The sequence below is a fragment of the Perissodus microlepis genome, chromosome 4 (assembly GCF_051167445.1).
Source record: "Perissodus microlepis isolate ML-2025 ecotype Zambia chromosome 4, ASM5116744v1, whole genome shotgun sequence".
NCBI classification, from domain to species: Eukaryota; Metazoa; Chordata; class Actinopteri; order Cichliformes; family Cichlidae; genus Perissodus; species Perissodus microlepis.
Window position 1 is genome coordinate 28,627,309 of NC_140464.1, and position 19,507 is coordinate 28,646,815.

Genomic DNA, 19,507 nt, shown 5'->3' on the forward strand with positions numbered 1-19,507 from the left:
GGAGGGTGATCCTGAAGACCAGCAGCACCGGATCTGCACGGGAATTTAATTCTTTATGATGTGCACAGATTTTAGGGTGAATGATCCTTCCTGAAGCGAACCTCCCCATTCCCGGTTTGGGACCAGCAGTAGGAATAAACTGGCTTGTGGCCTTCCCATGACTGGGTTTGAGCGTTTGCACCATTTAATGAGCTGCCACCACCAGAAAAATACTACAAGATTGCTTTACAACTCATTTGTTGCACTAAAGTTATTCTGCACTTTTCATTTTTTTGGCCTCTGATTCTTTTAAATATGTTGAGCAATATTTGAGGTTTATTTTGATGTAGGTATGTGAAAACTGTATCAAATTCATCATATCTTTAGTTTAATGACAAAAACTTGTGGTTTAAAAAGTGATTTTTTTAAGGTGTTTTAAAAAAAGTCAGGTCAATAAGAATAAAAAGAAAAAACTCTCACCTATAATCTGCCAGTTTCAAATACTGTCTGCATTAGAATTCTTTTTTCTATATACTATATGCTATATTTATGCATGTGAATAATACTGACATAAATCTGGATTAAAACAAATATGTATCAATGACATATTTAACAATATTTACATTTTTTTCTCCTAGCCACTTAAAATGCTCAAGGTTGATGAGTTAATGAAGCACCACTCACCGTTGTGACTAAATAATCTGTGCATGCTCATGCTCTTTTCTTTATGTTAGAGCTCTGACCTCAGTTCAGAATGCTTGAGGTAGAGAAGAAGAGCATGATGTGGAAATAAGGGAGAAAAGAACTGTGGTGGAGGAGGCAGGTGAAAAACAGAAAAAGATCTGTGGTACAAGATACAAAGAATAAGATGGAACAGTGTGTTTCTCCTTCCACTCAGCCCTGTGTGGTTCTACATGTGTGCTCACTCGTGTTGTTCTAGTCTTGTGGTGTCGACTGACTGATTTTCTTTTCCAATTATATATTGACTAGATCGAAATCACAGTCTATAAATCATTCAAGGTTTAGTGTGTTCCACAAATAATACTCTGAATTAATTCTGAATTATGTTTTTGATGATCTCCCCCAAATGCAGGTTGTCCTTTTGAAATGTGATGTAAAAAATGTATGCATTTTCACTTCAACATGTGGGACACTTTTTTTCTTTTAAATGTTTTGAGCTAGGGCACTGCTTCCACTGAAACTCCTCACTGATACTAGTTTTTATCACCAGCGATGATTCTCCACACTCTTTGAAAATGAAGCTTTTGTCTCTTCTCTATGGCCAAGTTTAAGGTCTGGGGTGAAGTATTGAGAATGGGACTGCTGGGGAGCAGCAGCAGTTCCTGCTTAGGTAGCTGTCCCCACCACCTACAAATAAGCAGAAGATGGGTGGATAGACTAGCATAGTGCCACTAGAGAAGCTGAAGATGAACTCAGGACATTTTAGCTAGCTCTTGAACTAAGATTTGATCTTATGTCTCCCACAGATGCACTCCCTGCGCCTCCTCAGCCAGAATGAGCCCTACAAGATATTCCTTAGTATGAGCGACAACACCCGGCCCGCCCAGCCTTTGCTTCAACGCTGCATCCGTACCAATATCAACTTTAGCAAGCAGGGCCGTGACTGCCCCAACAACCGTGCCCTTCGCCCACAATACAGAGGTAACTCACAGGGTACAGAAAGAGGGAGCGGTGGTTTTGTTTCTGCATGAAGAAAATGCCAAGTATGATTGTGCTTCTCCTTTTCAGCCTCTTAAGCTAATCAAGGCAGCTATTACAAGCTTGTGCCAAGACTGGGGATATATTTAGGTTGCTTAGGTCATTGAAGCTCATCAGGCCCCACTCATTCACTTTTCTGGGAAACCTTTTAAACCCTGTGGATCATGGGTAGTAATAGAGGGATAATATTTCACAACAGATACTAAGTTAAGTTATTGCTGTGACATTTATAAAGTTACACATAGATGATCTAGACACATTTCAGCCAGTGTAGAGTACTGAAATGAAGAATAACCTACTATAAAAACAGCGTACTATGTAAACAACATACTATAAAAGCAGCAATGATGGCTTAATTTGTTATAAGCTTAAACGTCATGATAAAAAATGAGTATCTGCATGATTTCTGTGGTCGTTGGTGCTTTTCACAGGGGGATACATTAATTAATGTAGTGAAAACAATCCCATTAAATGTGATAATTAGTTACATGATAAAGTGGTGGCACAACAAATTACAACAGGGTGTTGTACTGTAGCAAAATAGCAAAGACAGCAGTGCACCTGCACTTTTTTATTCTTATTATCTGAGTCCAAAGCACACATGCAGTGCATAATATGTGCTGGTCTGTTTATACACATTAGTTTGAGAAAGTCAGACAGTGCTTTTGTGAGAATACAAACAATAGGTAAAAAACAGGAGCAAAAAGAAAGGACATCAAAATTAATGTGTATGTGTGAAAAAGTGCAAATGTGTTGTCTGTACCAATGTAACACTGGAAGCGTTAAATTAAATTAGAACTGGTCCAACCAAGAAATATACACCAAACTTGGAAGTGTGTCCTTGCATCCTTCAGGAATAATAACAGCTGACAGCTTCTCTTTTTTATGAATCCAGTGAAGTTCACGATACCCTCCACAACTAAAACCAATGTCATGTTCTCTACTACCCCTTTGATATTGGCTTGTTGCAATATAGAACCGAAACACTCAAGGTCAAAGAGCAAAAAAACACAAACAGCCAGATTGTAGGCACAGAGTAAAAAACACAAAACAGTAGACCAGCAGACTGAATAAGCACATATAGAGAAATGACAGGTGGGCCCAATGATCACATTCATTTAACTTTTATAAGTATTTTTTTTTCATTTACGTTGAATGTCAGAAGTTTCCTTTGAACAAGTCTGATCCCCCTTTTTTGTCAAAAAGTGATCAACTCCCAAACTACATGTAAACCAAAGCATCTCTGAAATGAGGTCAAATAATGGGCGTCAGTCTCCAAGAGAAAATCCTGAAAGTATTTTCTATCAGATTAAATGGGTTCCATCTTGAATTTGACATCATCTTAACTGTGAATCGTGTGGGTATTTGATTTTTCCCTAATCACTCCCTAGAGGAGCTTTTAGAAATTCCAACAGTGTTAGTCCAACCAATGGAAGCGATTGGATTGTTGAGATACCTTTGAGGAGATAGGTGCTCAAAAATAAATAGAGGAGGACAAAATGAAGCTTTTATAGTGGATTAAACCTTTGTTGAATTCATGGTTATATTCACAGCGGCTTTCTGTCGGTCATTTTTTAAGAAATGTCTGTAATGTCTCTGCGATTTATCAAGAATAAACTTTCTTGATTGCCCTGTAAAGAAGCGCTGACAACCTTTCCTCTCCAGCAAATGCTGTCAGATGTGATTTTTCTCCACACTTTAGTCTGACAAAAGATGGACACCAGAAATTCTCCATGTCTAATCATCTGCCTGCCTTTTCTTTTCAGTGTTACAGAACTGGGCTTCACAGTTAGGAATTCCTGTGTTAGAGGTCTGTTTCCCAGTTCTCCGGGCCCATCTGGCCATGTGGAAGGATTATAAGATTTCCCAGATGGAATTCTGTTCTCCTTTAATTAATTTTGTCCAAAAGAAAGATGGTACGCTTCAGTGCTTTAATGCTCTCACAAAGTAGAGAAATTATGATCAACAGTAGCCTCAGCAAAATTCAACTGGCAATTTTATATGCTGCAGCCAGGTCCTTGTCTTTCTCTGGCAATGCATTTGAAGCAATTGAAGTCCCCTGGAAGACTGTTTAGGTGATCTCCAGAAACCAGAAACACTCAGAATGGCTGCTCTTTGTTTTGGAGGTATGTGGGAATATAGTATTTTTTTAGACTTGCCAGGTTGCCAGTAATTGCTATCAAACAAGACAAAATATCTCAGTTTCTGTGCTTTTTTTTTTTTAACTCAAGGTTAAACTTCAAAAACTGTCTCCAATGATCTTTTATTAAATGCGTTCCACTTCCACTGTGTGAGACTGAGGCACTTGGCTCCTAAATTTTTAGTGAACCACTTCTCCACCAGTTTACCCCTAGTGTTTTCCAGCTGTGGTGGCTCCTGTATTTTTCATCATCATCATCAAAAAACAAATACAAAACAAAAAACAAATGCGTAAATGAAAAAAAAAAGGTTTTAGTACACTATCACTTCTTCTAAGTGTTCTTCTGCTTGCCACAGAAATGGCAGTACTACCAGGATCAAGTATTATCACATTATTAGGATAAATTGCTTTGTGTGAAAGGACAGGGCTGTATCAGTGAAGTGCTGTAGTGAAGAAGGCTCACTCTGGCTTTAGTCTTTGTTTTCTGACCTTTGGTTCCTTACAAACTTTTTCCTCTCAAGCATCAGACATGCATCAGTGTTATTTTCTAGTCTGAATCTGGTTTTCTGGTAATGGTTGTTTACGTGGATGTCCCTTTTGGTTGAAAAGTGAAATGTTAAAAATGGTCTTTTTCAAGCCATTATAACCTAATTTCCCCAGAATTTTAACTTTAATCGTTGAACTAAATTGCAACACAGTTCAGATCTCTAACAAGGTCATTGTAAAAGCCTTTTTTCCACAAACTTTTGTTCAGTGGGGTTTTTTTGTCTTCTTTTTTGCTTTGCAGCTTTCATTTCTACTCTTTATTTGAAAAGCACTTATAATTTACTACAACATCTTTTTTCTTTTTTGATAAATATAATTATAAAGCCATAGTAAGTAATGATAGAAAAAATCAACTAATGCATAATACAGACTTTTTTCAATGTAAACAACTGTTCATGTGTTATTCTTATTTGGTCAGGGACCCAGTGTCACTCTAAAGCTATTTTTACTTTTTATTTTTATCTTATCATATCATAGCTTATCATATTTGATACATGTGTTTTTGTGAGTTTTTGAGACTTCTATATCATCAGTGTGACCTTTTTTTTACCCTCAAAAAATGATATAAATTGCATGACACATTTTTAATGACTAAATTGCAAAAATATGGCTAATGTAGCAAATTTGATACAAATGAAAACTCATATATGCAGATTAAAATTTGATATATTTTATTGTCTAAAGGTTCAACAAACAGTCCATTGTCAAAAAATTAAAGATTTCTGGCAATTATTTGATGGTTCAGGTTTTAAAGAGTTAACCTCTGCACTCTGAGATACTTTTGCTTTGAGTGACCTGAAAGGGAAGTAAATGAAATATTATTATCAAGAGGAAATAAGTTGCATCTAAACATGCTAAGAGACACAGCACCAGCAGTTTGGTAATCCCTATTAGATACACAGCTCTGGGACTCCACATACCGACACTGAAGCTGACTTTCTAAAATTCAAGAGCACGGGGCAAGTCATCTAGGAACTCATGCTCAAGCTTTCCCACCTCAAACAGCCTTCATGTTAAAGAATTAATCCAAAACAAAACTGACAATCTAAAATTTTAGATTCGTCAAAAGGCAAACTCGAATTCAAAAAAAGGAACATTATACCTACAGCACAGATGTGGCTTTATTGATTAGTTGCATGATTGTGGTCTCACACAGAAGACCTTGAAGTCATAATCTGAATTATGAATCTGAATTATTCAGACAGTCAGCAAGCAGACTTTCCAGGCGTTGGTTGCATTAGGTGTGAATGTTAAAAAACACTTAGAAAAAAGTGCTTGGCTGAACGAGCCATGTTGTATAAAGTGCTTTGAGTGCTTGTGTAGAAAAGTGCTAGAAAAGTTGTTGCTGGTTGGCAGATTTCATTGACATACCAACATCTCTGACAGGAAAATCCATGCAAGCCTCTGCCTTTAGGTTTGTCCCTTTAGTGTTAAGTCCAACTCTGAATGGCTCAAAAGGAATAAAATATAAATTTTGCAGTGGAATAGTCATGGCGCTGAGATGCTGTGGTGGGACCTGAAAAGAACAGTTCACGTTTGCAAACCCATCAGTAAGGTTTTGCTGAAGCCATTATGTAAATAAGAGTGAGCCAAAATTCCTCCACAGTAATGTGAGAGACTGCGCTCCACGTTTTGAAAATGTTTGGTTGCAGCTGTTGTTACTGAACGAAGGTCAGGAGAGGCAGTACTTTGGTGATTCGGTATTGGAAAACCTTTTCATCAGTTGAACATTTAATTTAGTTTTTAAATCAGGAGATCTTTGCTTTATGTTAGAAATATGGTATCTAAGCAGATTCTTACTCTGGGTGGCATTACCTTGGCCTCCAGTAACGCTGTGAGGAACCTTGGACTCTTTGACCAGCACATGTCCTTCAACGCACATATTAAACAAATATGTAAGACTGCTTTTTTCCATTTGCGCAACATCTCTAAAGTTAGAAATATCCTGTCTGAGAGTGATGCTGAAAAACTAGTTCATGCATTTATTACTTCCAGGCTGGACTACTGTAATTCATTATTATCAGTATGTCCTAAAAACTCACTGAAAAGTCTTCAGCTAATCCAAAATGCTGCAGCAAGAGTCCTGACAGGGACTAGAAGGAGAGAGCAGATTTCTCCTGTTTTGGCTTCCCTTCATTGGCTTCCTGTTAAATCCAGAATTGAATTCAAAATCCTGCTCCTCACATACAAGGTCTTAAATAATCAGGCCCCATCTTATCTTAATGACCTTGTAGTACCATATCACCCTATTAGAGCACTTCGCTCTCGCACTGCAGGCCTACTTGTTGTTCCTAGAGTATTTAAAAGTAGAATGGGAGGCAGAGCCTTCAGTTTTCAGGCCCCTCTTCTGTGGAACCAGCTTCCAGTTTGGATTCAGGAGACAGACACTATCTCTACTTTTAAGATTAGTCTTAAAACTTTCCTTTTTGATAAAGCATATAGTTAGGGCTGGACCAGGTGACCCTGAATCCTCCCTTAGTTATGCTGCAATAGACGTAGGCTGCCGGGGATTCCCATGATGCATTGAGTTTTTCCTTTCCAGTCACCTTTCTCACTGACTATGTGTGTCACGGCGAGTGAAAAGAGCCGTGTGGAAAAGGAAAAGGAGGATCCAAACGCAGGCAGTCGTGAAGGTGTAAGGGTGATTTATTGAACACAAAATAAATATGGACAAACAGCAAATGGAGCACGAACTAAACTAGACTGGAAACAACTAAACTACAGAGCACAAACCTGGACAAGAATGAGAACGAGCAGAGGAGATTGACGATGGACAGCAGGGAGAACACACGGGTGACACATGATGGATACACAGACGGACCAGCAACTACAATGACAGAGGACACGACTTAAATACACAGAGAAACACAGGGGAATTACACACAGGTGGTGGACACAGCTGGGAATAATCAACAAGACAAGACAGAGGTAAAACTGAACACACCCACATGAGACGCAGACCTTCACAATAAAACAGGAAACGAGAACACTACACCAAGACGCAGACCTGACACTGAGACAGACAGAATGACACATGGAACCTGAACTAAACCTGCAAAAACATGACAACTCAAAATACTGGGTCAACCTGACCCAGAACCGTGACAATGTGTTAATAGACCTCTCTGCATCGAATCATACTTGTTATTAATCTCTGTCTCGCTTTCACAGCATGTCTTTATCCTGTTTTCCTTCTCTCACCCCAACCGGTCGCAGCAGATGGCCCCGCCCCTCCCTGAGCCTGGTTCTGCTGGAGGTTTCTTCCTGTTAAAAGGGAGTTTTTCCTTCCCACTGTCGCCAAAGTGCTTGCTCATAGGGGGTCATATGATTGTTGGGTTTTTCTCTGTATCTATTATTGTGCGATCTACTGTACAATACAAAGTGCCTTGAGGCGACTTTTGTTGTGATTTGGCGCTAGATAAATAAAATTTAATTGAATTGAAATGTTACATTTCATTTCAAAATCTGACTGTTTAGTATAAGATCCAAAGAGAAAATGAAAATGATTTAAATGCATTTTCCTTGCACTGTAGCGACAGAAAAACTGGCTTTCAGTTGGAGTAAAAGCTTTGCGTAGAGTTGGATATCCTTCCTTGAAAGATGAGGTTAACATGCTCTGCGCTGTGAATACTGCAGCTTCTGAAATAAACTATGTAGAAGCCCTGACCTATACTTGCAGTTGCTAATTCTAAAAGCTATCAAATATTATCTCTTTCTCTGTAGAAAATATAAAGTCAGGTGATCCAGTAACAGGCAAGAAGGCTGAGATAACATTGCAAAAAAAAAAAAAAGCTTCTGTACTTTCCCCAACATGCAGTGAAAGTATAGAAACACAGTGCACTCTGCTTTTGGCAGGAGTTATCTCTTTTTCTCCTCCACAGACTAATTCACTTTGAAATTCCCTCTTTCAGTTAACTGCACTTACTCATACCCACTGATTTCCTCCCTGCACTTTATATCTTTTTAGTACTATCTTGTTCCCCCCTTTTTTCATTGATAGCAGCTAGGTTTTTAGGCTGACATCTGCTTGACGCACCAAGCAGATGTCAGCGATTGCCTTTTGCTGATGAAAAGCTTTATGTTGTTTTGCAACTCGCATTAAAAAAGTTACATTTGATTAGAATCTATGGCCTTTTGCCAACCAGCATGTACATCTATCCCAAAGTGAAAATAAAAATACCTTTCCCCACTCATACCCCACTTATACCAGTTTTACATTTCGCTTGACTTTTCATGTGCTCAGACTACAATTATATTATTATAGATTTTTTTTTTTAAATCTATCATGCAGTAAAATCAGAAAAGTGGGTTATGTCATCCATATTTATTCTGTAACATGACAAAATGCACTCCAGCCAAGAAGAGCAAGCAATTCTGAAATTCTACATCATATGGCTCTAACAGAGCCCTGATCTTAACATCATGGAGTCAGTCTAAGATAACAGAAAAGAGAAGAGACAAGATGCATTGAGACAGCTTTAGCAGGATTTTTGAGGTGATAGAAAATATAGCTGGCAATCCACTGGAAACCTGTGAGGAGTATATTCAGCACTCCAGGGGACTTTTGTTTAGTTGTGTCTGTTTACTGTCCTTGTTACAAAGTTAATTTGACTATGCATAGCTCAGCACAAGTATAGAATATATACTGTATTCATTTGGCTTTATTGGTTTGCATGCTAATCAGGGCTAACCAAAACATTACTTGAAACTGCAACATAGTAACAAAAACTAACACAAACGCTAAATACCTTTGATCAACTGCAACTGCAAATAAGTGAGAAATTCAACTGTGCAGTTCAAGTAACCTTTGAATTTGATTGGTCAGTTTTGTAAATTGGAATTATAGAAAAATGACGGATGTTTTAAAGCATCGGTGAGAGGTGCAACTTTTAAAAGAAAGCAGTTTGCGTGACATTAATTGGATTATTAAACAGTTTATCTCCTAAATGTAATTTAGCAGATTAATAGGCTTTTTCTCCTTTTTATCTCCACACAACTCGCTTGGGTTGGACTGATGGATGTGCCCACTTGAACCTGGTTCTCTTGTTTCCGATAACAGGGGATTCTTCCTTTCCACTGTCTCCAAGTGGCTGCTCGCAGAAGACTGATTGTTGATGGTTGTTTTTCTCCTATATTGTCTGGTTTTTACCTCAGACTATAGACCACCTTGGGAAGACTGTTAGTGGAACTCTGTACACTCTACAAATAAAATTGAGCTGAATTGTAACCGGGTGATTTGTATTTGTAGGGGTTGTCATGTCAGATGTATTACAAAGGTGGGGAGTTTTGTGCATGAGATTTCTTTCCTCAACAATCAATAAGCATATACTGTTATAGTCCTCTTCCTGACACAACAAGGTGCCGCAAACATTCCTCAGACATTTTGGTCTGTGTTAACATGACAGCAACACCCTTGTTGCAGATTTGTTGGCTGTTGGGATGTAGTTGCAAAAATCACATTTTAAATTGTGCTCTATGGAACTGAGAACTTAGTAAATGTGGAGCCTATTTGAGTACAGCCAGTTCATTATTATTCTGAAGAAAGGCAAAAGTCATGTTTTTGACTTTATTGTTATCTTGCTAAAAGCAGCTATCAGAGGATCGGTACACTGCGGCCGATGGGGGAGGGATGGTACAGCCTGGTCTTCAGGCAGTTTGTGAAATAGTCACGATAAATGAATGCATCTTCTCGTGTTCATGGACACGAATTGTTCAGTGTTTTCGTGTCAGTGAGCATGAATTTGTGAGTAATGCTTTTCATTAGGAAATATATTTTGTTTGAGGAACTACACTTGCAGAAAAAGCAGGGAGGTGTCACCATGGCAACCAGGACAACAGTATATGAAAAGATATGGCAAGCAGTGCATTTTAACCCAAATCATCACACTGTTCTAAGCCCAACTCAGTAATTTTTAATGTTTAAATTTGATGCAACAAGACATTTGTAATCATTTATTTAAAAGTCATGCTAAATGTGTGTAGAAAAAAACTGTGATGTGCATGAGTCAGACTTGGGTCACTGAAAGTCCACATAACTTCTAGCTGTGGACTTGGACATAGCGGGCTGATAAAAGTTTGTGTTCAGGGATACAAAATGCGAAATTTGTGTTGAAGAGAATTTAAAGAAATTTGTGTCCAACAACATGAATCAATAGATTAAAGGTCATAGATCGATGTATTGATTCAGCAACATGAATTAATAGGTTAAAGGTCATGACTGCATCATGGACGGGTGTGAGACTGGGTTGGTCAACAACAATAGGTAAGCTGTGATGTTTAGACAGTAATGTATAAATAACACTGTAAACTGTCGAATCATTACCTTATAAAATAGGGCAGCTGTATTGATTTGGTGCTATATAAATAAAACTGAATTGAATTGAACTGAAATAATGTGCCAAGCAGCATGGATCTGTGCTTTCATGCCAAAATGTTTCCAAACGTTGCCAAATTCTGACACTACCTATTAAATGTTACCGCAGAAATCTGGACTCTTTGTTTTTGAAATATTCTGTATTGTAATTCTAGTGAGGCTGTGCAATTTAAGGTCTCGTTTTCCTGTTCTAAGCTGACAGGAGTGACTCCTGGCCTGGTCTTTTTCTACTGTAATCCATTTGCTCCAAGGTTCAATGTGTGGTGAATGTGAGTTCAGAGATGCTCTATTGCATACTTGATTGTAAATTAGGGTTTTTTGAGTTACTGTTGCAGAAGCAGTAACTCTGCAACAGGTTGTGGAACCAGTTTAGAACTGTTACGCTTTCACATAGGCCCAAGAAGGTTTGATATCATCATTTAAAAACTCCCTTTTGTATTTACTCAGACTATCTTTTGTTTGATGATCCGAAACACATAAATGAGAAATATGCAAAAAAAATAAATTCCGTTTTTTCTTCTCTCCTCTTCTCCAGTGAACCAGTGGCTCCTGAAATAGAGGAGAAGCTGCAGTACCACAGCAGGAGAGGCAGGAATCACTGCGCCCTTTTCCCACTGCCGAACCAAACTGAGAAGAACAAATGGGACATGCACTCAATAAAAAGCACAAAAGCTGCACATCACTAAAGACAGCTTAAGCAAACTGATATTAGCTCAGCTCAAATGACAAAACTCTAACTGCTACGCTGGCCTCCTACTCATCCACTGTCTAACAATACTCATCGGGGCCTGCAACGATGGTACAAATCAATACAAAGTGTGAAATAGACCATAAGGACTCTGATGTCTACTGTGTACTGTCTGTTTATTTGTTTTGTGACGTCACGACGATTGAAGTTGCAATGATCCAAACATTTTATGGCTAATTTATAGATGTGTGGATGCAGCTAAAAATGCCAGTTCCTGGGGTTTGGCTGTGATAATCACTTATCAAATCTGGTACAGAAAGCAATTATAAAAAAAAACTCATTGATTCACCAGAGGAACTGTTGCATTTCTAACATGTCTGTGTAAGTTTTCAGTCATCCAGGTCATGGTAGTCTAAGGAGCTTGGTCTTGAAGACATGTCACCTCTCATCCAACAAGCTTCTTCAGTTCATTTTGCATTCCCAATGATGATCGATACCCCTGCCATTAAAGAAACCCTCGGCTTTGTTATGATGAGACACAATAACATGCCTATCCTGATATCAAATAATGATTAAAGATGATCATTTTGAAAAGAGAATTCAGAACTTGTGAAATGAGGTTACATAGCTAAAGGGAGGTAGAAGCTGGATCTCTGACAGTTTACAGACCTGAACAGATGGAGCCACTGGAGATTGGAAAGAGATAGGTCACTCAATTTGCATGATTTTGAAAATGTTCACTCGTCTTCATGGTATTTAATTAAAAAGTGGAGTCAGAGTTCATCTCACATCAAGTCCCTGCTTTTCACAGCAATGTATTAAGAGCTGACCTTCCTCCCATTACTCCAAGAGCAAACAGACTGTTTTCACCAAAGTTTATTCTGCAAAGCGTACCCTCTGCAAATTAACCATTTAGTAATCCCTGCATTAAATAGAAGCTCTTCAATCAGCCTAGCAACTGTAATGAGATATGTCAAGCCTGTCTGGCTTTGGATTTGTCCCCCACCCAAATTGGTGTAGAAGGAGTGTGGGGGAGAAAACAAAACAAAACAACAAAAGGTTTTTCTTGTACAGTTGTAACTGAAGTAAAAGCACCACTTTGCAGTCATTGTAATTAGGATTTGGGGAAAGAACAAAGTGATTCGAGAAGTATAAAGAAGGTCAGATGCAGTTGTGGATCTAAAGAAAACATTTGGAAGGAACTGTGACATTTTCAGACTACCTGATCTATAGTGAGAGTAAGGAGCAGGTGGAAGGGAGTCTGGACAGGTGGAGGTATGCTTTGGTGAGGAGAAGAGAAGTAAGATGGAATATGTGTGTGAAGGAGAGGGAGACAGATGGAAAGGTAAACGGCCAAGAAGCAGAGACACGGAGGTTAGATGTGCTTAAATACCTGGGCTCAGCCATCTAAAGCAATGAGCAGTACACAAGAGAGGTGAAGAAGAGTAGATGGAAACGAGCGTATTGGGTGATTTATGAGCAGGGATGGCTTACATGATGCTAGTGAGATGTGCTATGATGTATGGTTAGGACAGTCGCACTAACTAAAAGACAGGAGGCCGAGCTGGAGGTGGTAGTGCTGAAGATGTTAAGGTTTTCATTTCGAGTGAGAAGAATAAACAGGATTAGAAATGAGGACATCAAAGGGAAAGCTCAGGTTGAGTTGTTTGGAAACAAAATTAAAGAGACAAGGCTGAGAGGTTTGGACATGTGCAGAGGAGGGACGGTGGGTATATTGCACAACAGATGTTGAATATGGAGATTCCAGGCAGGAGGGATAGAGGGAGACCACAGAGTTGATTCATGGATATAGTAAACGAGGACATGCACACAGATGGTGTGACAGAAGAGGATGCTAGAGATAGAGTGAGACGGAGGGAGATGATCTGCTGTGATGACTCCTAAAGGGAGCAGCTAAAAGGAGAACAAAGAACAGCGTGATGATGTTGGAAAAACACTAAATCAGTGTAGTAAAAACACTGAGAAGAGATGAATGGGTCAAAAAATATATTAGTCTTGAACACGGGACAAAGCTGATAGTCAGCGTTAACCGTGACACCAAAGGTTCATTCTTGTTATTCAAGTACCTAGCTTACTAATACTGCTGTAACAGTACAAAAAATGCTATTTCCTTATTTTCTTCACCAATAATCAGGATAGTGACTATTTGACTTGAATTTGTAAGCATTGTATCTCTTTCACAGTATGTGGGGATTTTGATATTTAAGTTAAAAAGTCCCACATTCACATCATTAAACGACTCAATGTGGCAACTGTCAGTATTCTGGTGCCATTTCACCTAAGATTTCCCGCAGTCTTTATCAAAATCTTAACTAAAAACATGAATGATACTGTACAGAACCAGTCTGAAGAGTACTGAGTGAGTGATGATAATTTTTTCTTAAATATACAGTATTTTTTTTTTCAATCCATGAAAAAAATCTGTCACATTTTATGGCATAATTATATTTAACTGTTGTTACATTTCCTGTCATTCCCCTTTTTTGCTGGGACAGATATATCAGAAAAAGACAAGTTTCCCAGCTATAAATATCACATTTGACATTTATTTTCAGACGATGGCAGTTATTGCAACCCCAATATTATTTAAACACAGTATTAGCTTTGACCTTTTTGCAAATCATTTTACAAAATATCTTAAATACAGAAAGTTGGTAATGCTAAATACTGGATTTCAAAGGTTTTCAACCAGCATGTTTTACGGTAAACATTAGTTGATGCTACCTACCTAATAAAGTTGTTAGGCTGTAACCATTACAGCCAACTAATCTGCATTTCTCAAAATGAAAAGTAGTTATTGTAATTTGTATATGTGCCATGAGAGAAATGAAAACAAAGATAACTGGGCGGTTGGGGTTAGTTGGAGAAGAAAGGGTCAAATTTATCCAGAGTAACACAGAGAGACACAACAAGATTACATTTCTCCACATTCAACATTTCTGCCAGTGAAATCATGTTGTTGATAATTATTATCAAGTGTAAATGACATTACTGATCATGTTGTTATTAAAGTGGGAAAGTGCGACCATCTCCAATAATATATTCAAGATACAGACACTAATGTCTGAAATATTCAATTTTCTCTGTGGCATTTTCTTATAAACAAATTTGTTTAATTATTATTTTTTATTTGATTTGTGTTTTTACATTTAAGCTTTTCATATGTTTCCATCCTTCTCAAGATGCAGATAGCTGATTCTTCAAGCACCACCTGTAGATCAGTACAATTGTGTGACAACAGTGGCAGGACTGAATATCATATTGTAACAACAATATGATAAAACTAGAACAAAGTCATTGAACAGCTGCTCTATAAATAAAACACCACAGAATAATAAGGTACCAACAACTGTTCATATTAAAGACCTTCATGGGTTCAAGGCCTGATCAAAACCATCAAATCAAAAAGACTTTCTTTGTTTCATTCAGGTTTAACATGCATTGATGGTTGTAGATCTTAAAATTGTTGGATAAAGATTCCCATCATAGAGACAATTTATGTAATGGTTTCCCATCATGGATTGACACTAACCGAACTGGTCAACTTGTGGGATTGTTTTTTTATTTTTACCCTTCAGTCTGCTGTGATGTTGTATCTCATGAAAAAAAAAAAACTGACTCTTTATGTTTGTTTAGTTTTAATATGTAACTGTAATGGAAAAAAAAAAGAACTGTGATGAGCTATGGGAGCTATGTGCTACAACATCTGGAAAAGGAATTTACAATTATAAAAGCTATATTTCATTTGAGGTAACTTGAAATTATACTCATATATGTTGAATGTAAATATGAGTTTTGTTTAAGATGGATTACAGTGGAGATTATTACCTTTTTGGACAAAATAAATGCTATTGTTTTATGTTTAAAGATTGTGGAACTCATATAATTAATTAGTTCATCTATTTTGAAATTAGTAGAAGCTTCATTGAGTGTCTTTGTCATAAACTACTAACAGTGTAACAAAGCGTTTAATGAGAATGAGCAGCGGTGACTGTCTGGATTTAATAGGAAATGAAAACAGGCATAGAGAATAGTAAGATCCAGACTGTTTGAATGATGCTGAAAAATATACACAGTGAGTATACACAGTCTAGAACCTTTGTGGGAACAACATTTAAAGGTTTCCAGAGTCTGTTCTGCTGGAAATTGTGAGTACCAGTGTTGTAGGGCAAACTAAAAGCAGGGACTATGGAAAACAACAATAATGTGATAAATAATGTACTTTCCTGTAAACATGCATGCTCCAGGCACTTTATTAGGTACAGTGCACTTTGCTAATACTCTGTTGGAATCTCGTTTGCCTTCAGAACTGACTTAATTCTGTTATACATAGATTTAACAATGCAGTATTATGCAGTAGATGCAGATTTGTATGACGCACATCAATGATGCAAATCACCTGTTACGCCGCATCCCAAAGGTACCTTATTAGACCAAGATCTGGTGACTGTGGAGGGCATTGGAGACCAGCGAAGTGCATTTTCATGTTCAAAAAAGCAGTGACATGGTGTTTATATGCTCACTGTTGTCATAAAGGGATGGACGTGGTAAGCAATGATATTCAGGTAGGCTTTGGCATTTAAATGATGCTCAGCTGAGTGGCACAAAGTGTAACAAGAACCTCCCTCCCCACTGCTCCACCCCCGTACCACCACCACTACCACCACCAAGGAGTGACCTCTTATCTGGTCTTTTGCTACTATAGCACATTTGCTTTAACATGTGGTGAGTTCAGAGATGAGGTTCTCTGCATGCCTTGGTTGTAACAAGCAGTTATTTCAGTTACCATTGCCTTCTTATTACCAACTATTAAATGAATTGCCACTCGCTGGATATTTTCTGTGTTGCTTACTAGTTTCTGTAAACTCTTTAGATAGCTATGTTGGAAACGCCCAGCAGATTTTTTGCAAATACTGAGACAAGCTAAACCAACAACCATGCCAAAGTTCAAAGTTGCTAAAATCCCCTTTGTTCCCCATTTTGATGTTTGGTTCACAGGAGGTCTTCTTGACCAAGTCCATATGCATAAATGAATTGAGTTGCTGCCACGTGATTGGTCATTTTTGTTTTGTTTATTTGTCTTAAATAAAGTGTTGTAGTCTCACAGAAGGTTATGAGACTTCTTGGCTGGGAAGCGTTTAGTGTTTAAGGCTTAATTCTTTTATTGCCCTTATACAAGTACAGTACAAAAAAGTACGCTACTACATCAAATAATAAATAATGATACTAATAATAATAATAAATGAATTTAATTATTCAAAGTTGTAAAAATTGTTGGTCAAATCCAACAAGCTTGCTGCTGTTATTTTTTTTTTACAGTTATTTTGCTGTCTACCATTTTCTGTTAAGTTATCACCCCAGCACAGCTTGTGTGTAACAACTAGCACTCCCAGTTTAAAAGTTTGTCGTATGTTTTTCAGAGCATTGAGAATGAATGACTATTGGCTTTCAACATGGCAGTCATTCCTGATCAGGGTCATGAAGTGGATATTTAAAGGAATAAAACGAAGAATGTCAACCCAAGCCAGGTGGTTGTGAGTGGGTCTTCCAGGATGCCAGTGACTTAAAATATACTGTGAAGGTAACAAAGTAGCGACTAAAAAAGAAGCACATTAATATTATGGAGTGGCCTGGGCAGTTTCCAGACCCCGAAGCTATAGAAAGTCCATGGAGGGAGCCAAAACTTTCTGTAAAGATGAGTGACCCAAAATCACTCTTGAGATGTGTGCAGACCTGAAGAACTGCTACAAGAAAGGTCTGCATGTCTTCATCAAGTGCTAAGTGCTAAGAAATTGGGGATAAAGAGTGGGGAAGACATGCAGTAAAGGGCTACAGGCCAGACTCGTACCCAGCTGACTGCAGCACCTCTAATTTATGTTTTACCTGGGAATCAAATGCTAATCTCATTACATTACACACAAATAAATTCATAATTTGTGTTTTTTCTGGAATTTTGGTTGATATAAGGGTAGTATGTATGTGGGATTTGGAGGGGGGGGGGGTGTTTTGAGTTTTGTTCAAAAAAGAATGACTTCATATAAGAAAAAAAAAATCACATATGCAGGACACCTTAAAATAGTTTTTTAATTAAGCAGCAAGGCAGAACAAAATCAGGGCTGTATCAAGACACGAGAACTAAACCCCAATTCAACCAGACCCAGAACTGATACGGAATTAAAACAGGACTACAACAGTTCAAAATCAGGACTACTGAGGACTTAATCAAGACAGAACCAGAATCAAAACTAGATGATAGTAGCACTAAAAATCATCATTTGACTAACATGTCTGTCTCACCTGCTCTTGTTCCATCTTTGTTCTGTCCTCATTCTCCTCTCTCTCTGCTCCTCTCTCTGTTCCTCTCTCTCTCTCTGTTCCTCTCTCTCTCTCTGTTCCTCTCTCTCTCTTTGTGCTGACAATCAAGCCAAACACCAACATCATCAAATATACAGTTGAAACCAGATATTTACATACTCTTCAGGTAAAAACAAACACTTTTTTAAATTGTAACATCAAATCAGACTAAATGTTTATTTTTTTTTAGATTGATAAATATAAAAACATATTTGTTAAATTTAAGACTAAAGAGAGAAACTGTCTGTATTTCTTAATTGCAAATGGCACCAAATTGTATTCAAAATTGAGCCATACTTATGGAGCTCCACAATTCTTTTCCTGGTGTTTTGGTTGATGTCTCTCTCTTGTATGCATCCACAGGTGTGCCACCACTTTACTCACATGGACTCTACTAACCTATCAGAAGCTTCTTAAGCTCAGAATGGAATCGCCTGGAGTTTTCTTATTAATTAACAATAAACTTAGTGTATATGTACTCCTAAATTTGATGAAAGTGACAAAACATAGACAGCTCTGTCTCTCTTTATTCTGACCTTTAATTAATTCAAAAGATATTTCAATATTTATTTATCTAAAACAAAAAAGTTTACTCTAAATTCATGTTTAACAGTAAAAAAAAAGTTATTGTTTTTTTCCCTAAAGTGTATGTAAATATCTGGTTTCAACTGTGAATATACTGCTGTGTATTGAAATTCCTCGTTTTGCATAGAAATATACTGAACAACATACAAAGCATAATATATAAAATAACATCTACCTGAGTTTTTTCTTTGAAAGAAGCTCCTTATGTCCATTGTTGTGTTCATCAGTACATAACCGAAACTGGTTTATAGAGTTTGTTTAGCTGTGGAGGGAAACAACTGAAAATATGAAATAAACACATGTAAGCTAAGACTCTCTAAAGAAACAGCATTGTTGTTGATCGGCTTTTCATTTCGCCATTTGTTGATTCACTCGAAGAGCAAGTAACGTAATATGAGTCAAGTGATCAGTTTGATGTAGCCTGGCTAAATTAACCAGCCCAGAACACAGATTATCTTTGGGGTTCTTTTAATCTGAATGATAAAGTAAGCGCTCAGAAGAAAATAAAAAAAAGGTTGTAAAAATAAAGAAATAAAATTGTTACAGACAGTTCTTATCCAGTAACAGCTTTGTGCACTGGTAACCCACTGCTACTGCAGGTTATTTCCCCAACTTTATCAGCATCTGGAACTCAAGGACGTCTAGCGTCATTTTGTGTCTGATATAAACCCATACATAAATAAAACAAACTTAGCAGTGCAAAAATAACTGTAGTGGCTTCTCCTGCTAAGATACAGAGCCAAGATTAAACAGTTAACAAGGTACACTTTCCTCTTACCCACAGAGATAGTATAATACAAGTGTGAACTCAAATACATACAGTGCATTAATTCAGCAGAAAACGGAATATAGATCCCTCTGAGATGAACGGCGAAGTTGGTTGCAGCCACTCCTGGTGCCTTAACTGTTGCACACTTTGCATTCAAAACAGATCACGCAGCGAAAAAAGGCATTGGACACCCACATCAAACCAATGCAAGCTAGCACCCGTGAATGTCTCTGTAGATCCCCATGATCCCTTGCGCTCTCAGGGGTACCCCAAAAGAAACAGCGCCATCCAGTGGCATGTCCCATAATATCGAACTTCCACCTGGCTACAGTC

General features: G+C 37.8%; 1 protein-coding gene across 1 annotated transcript in view; it reads left to right on the plus strand.

Moving 5' to 3' along the window:
* The window catches only part of LOC146389195 (carbonic anhydrase-related protein 10-like), a 144,733-nt gene extending 128,434 nt beyond the window's left edge, over positions 1 to 16,299 (plus strand). Inside the window, exons 8-9 of the mRNA XM_084926916.1 lie at positions 1,467 to 1,641; positions 11,293 to 16,299. Coding sequence (XP_084783042.1) covers positions 1,467 to 1,641; positions 11,293 to 11,315 — 198 coding nt within the window. The 3' untranslated portion in view covers positions 11,316 to 16,299. The remainder of the gene's footprint in view (positions 1 to 1,466; positions 1,642 to 11,292) is intronic.
* Positions 16,300 to 19,507: the final 3,208 nt, after the last annotated feature.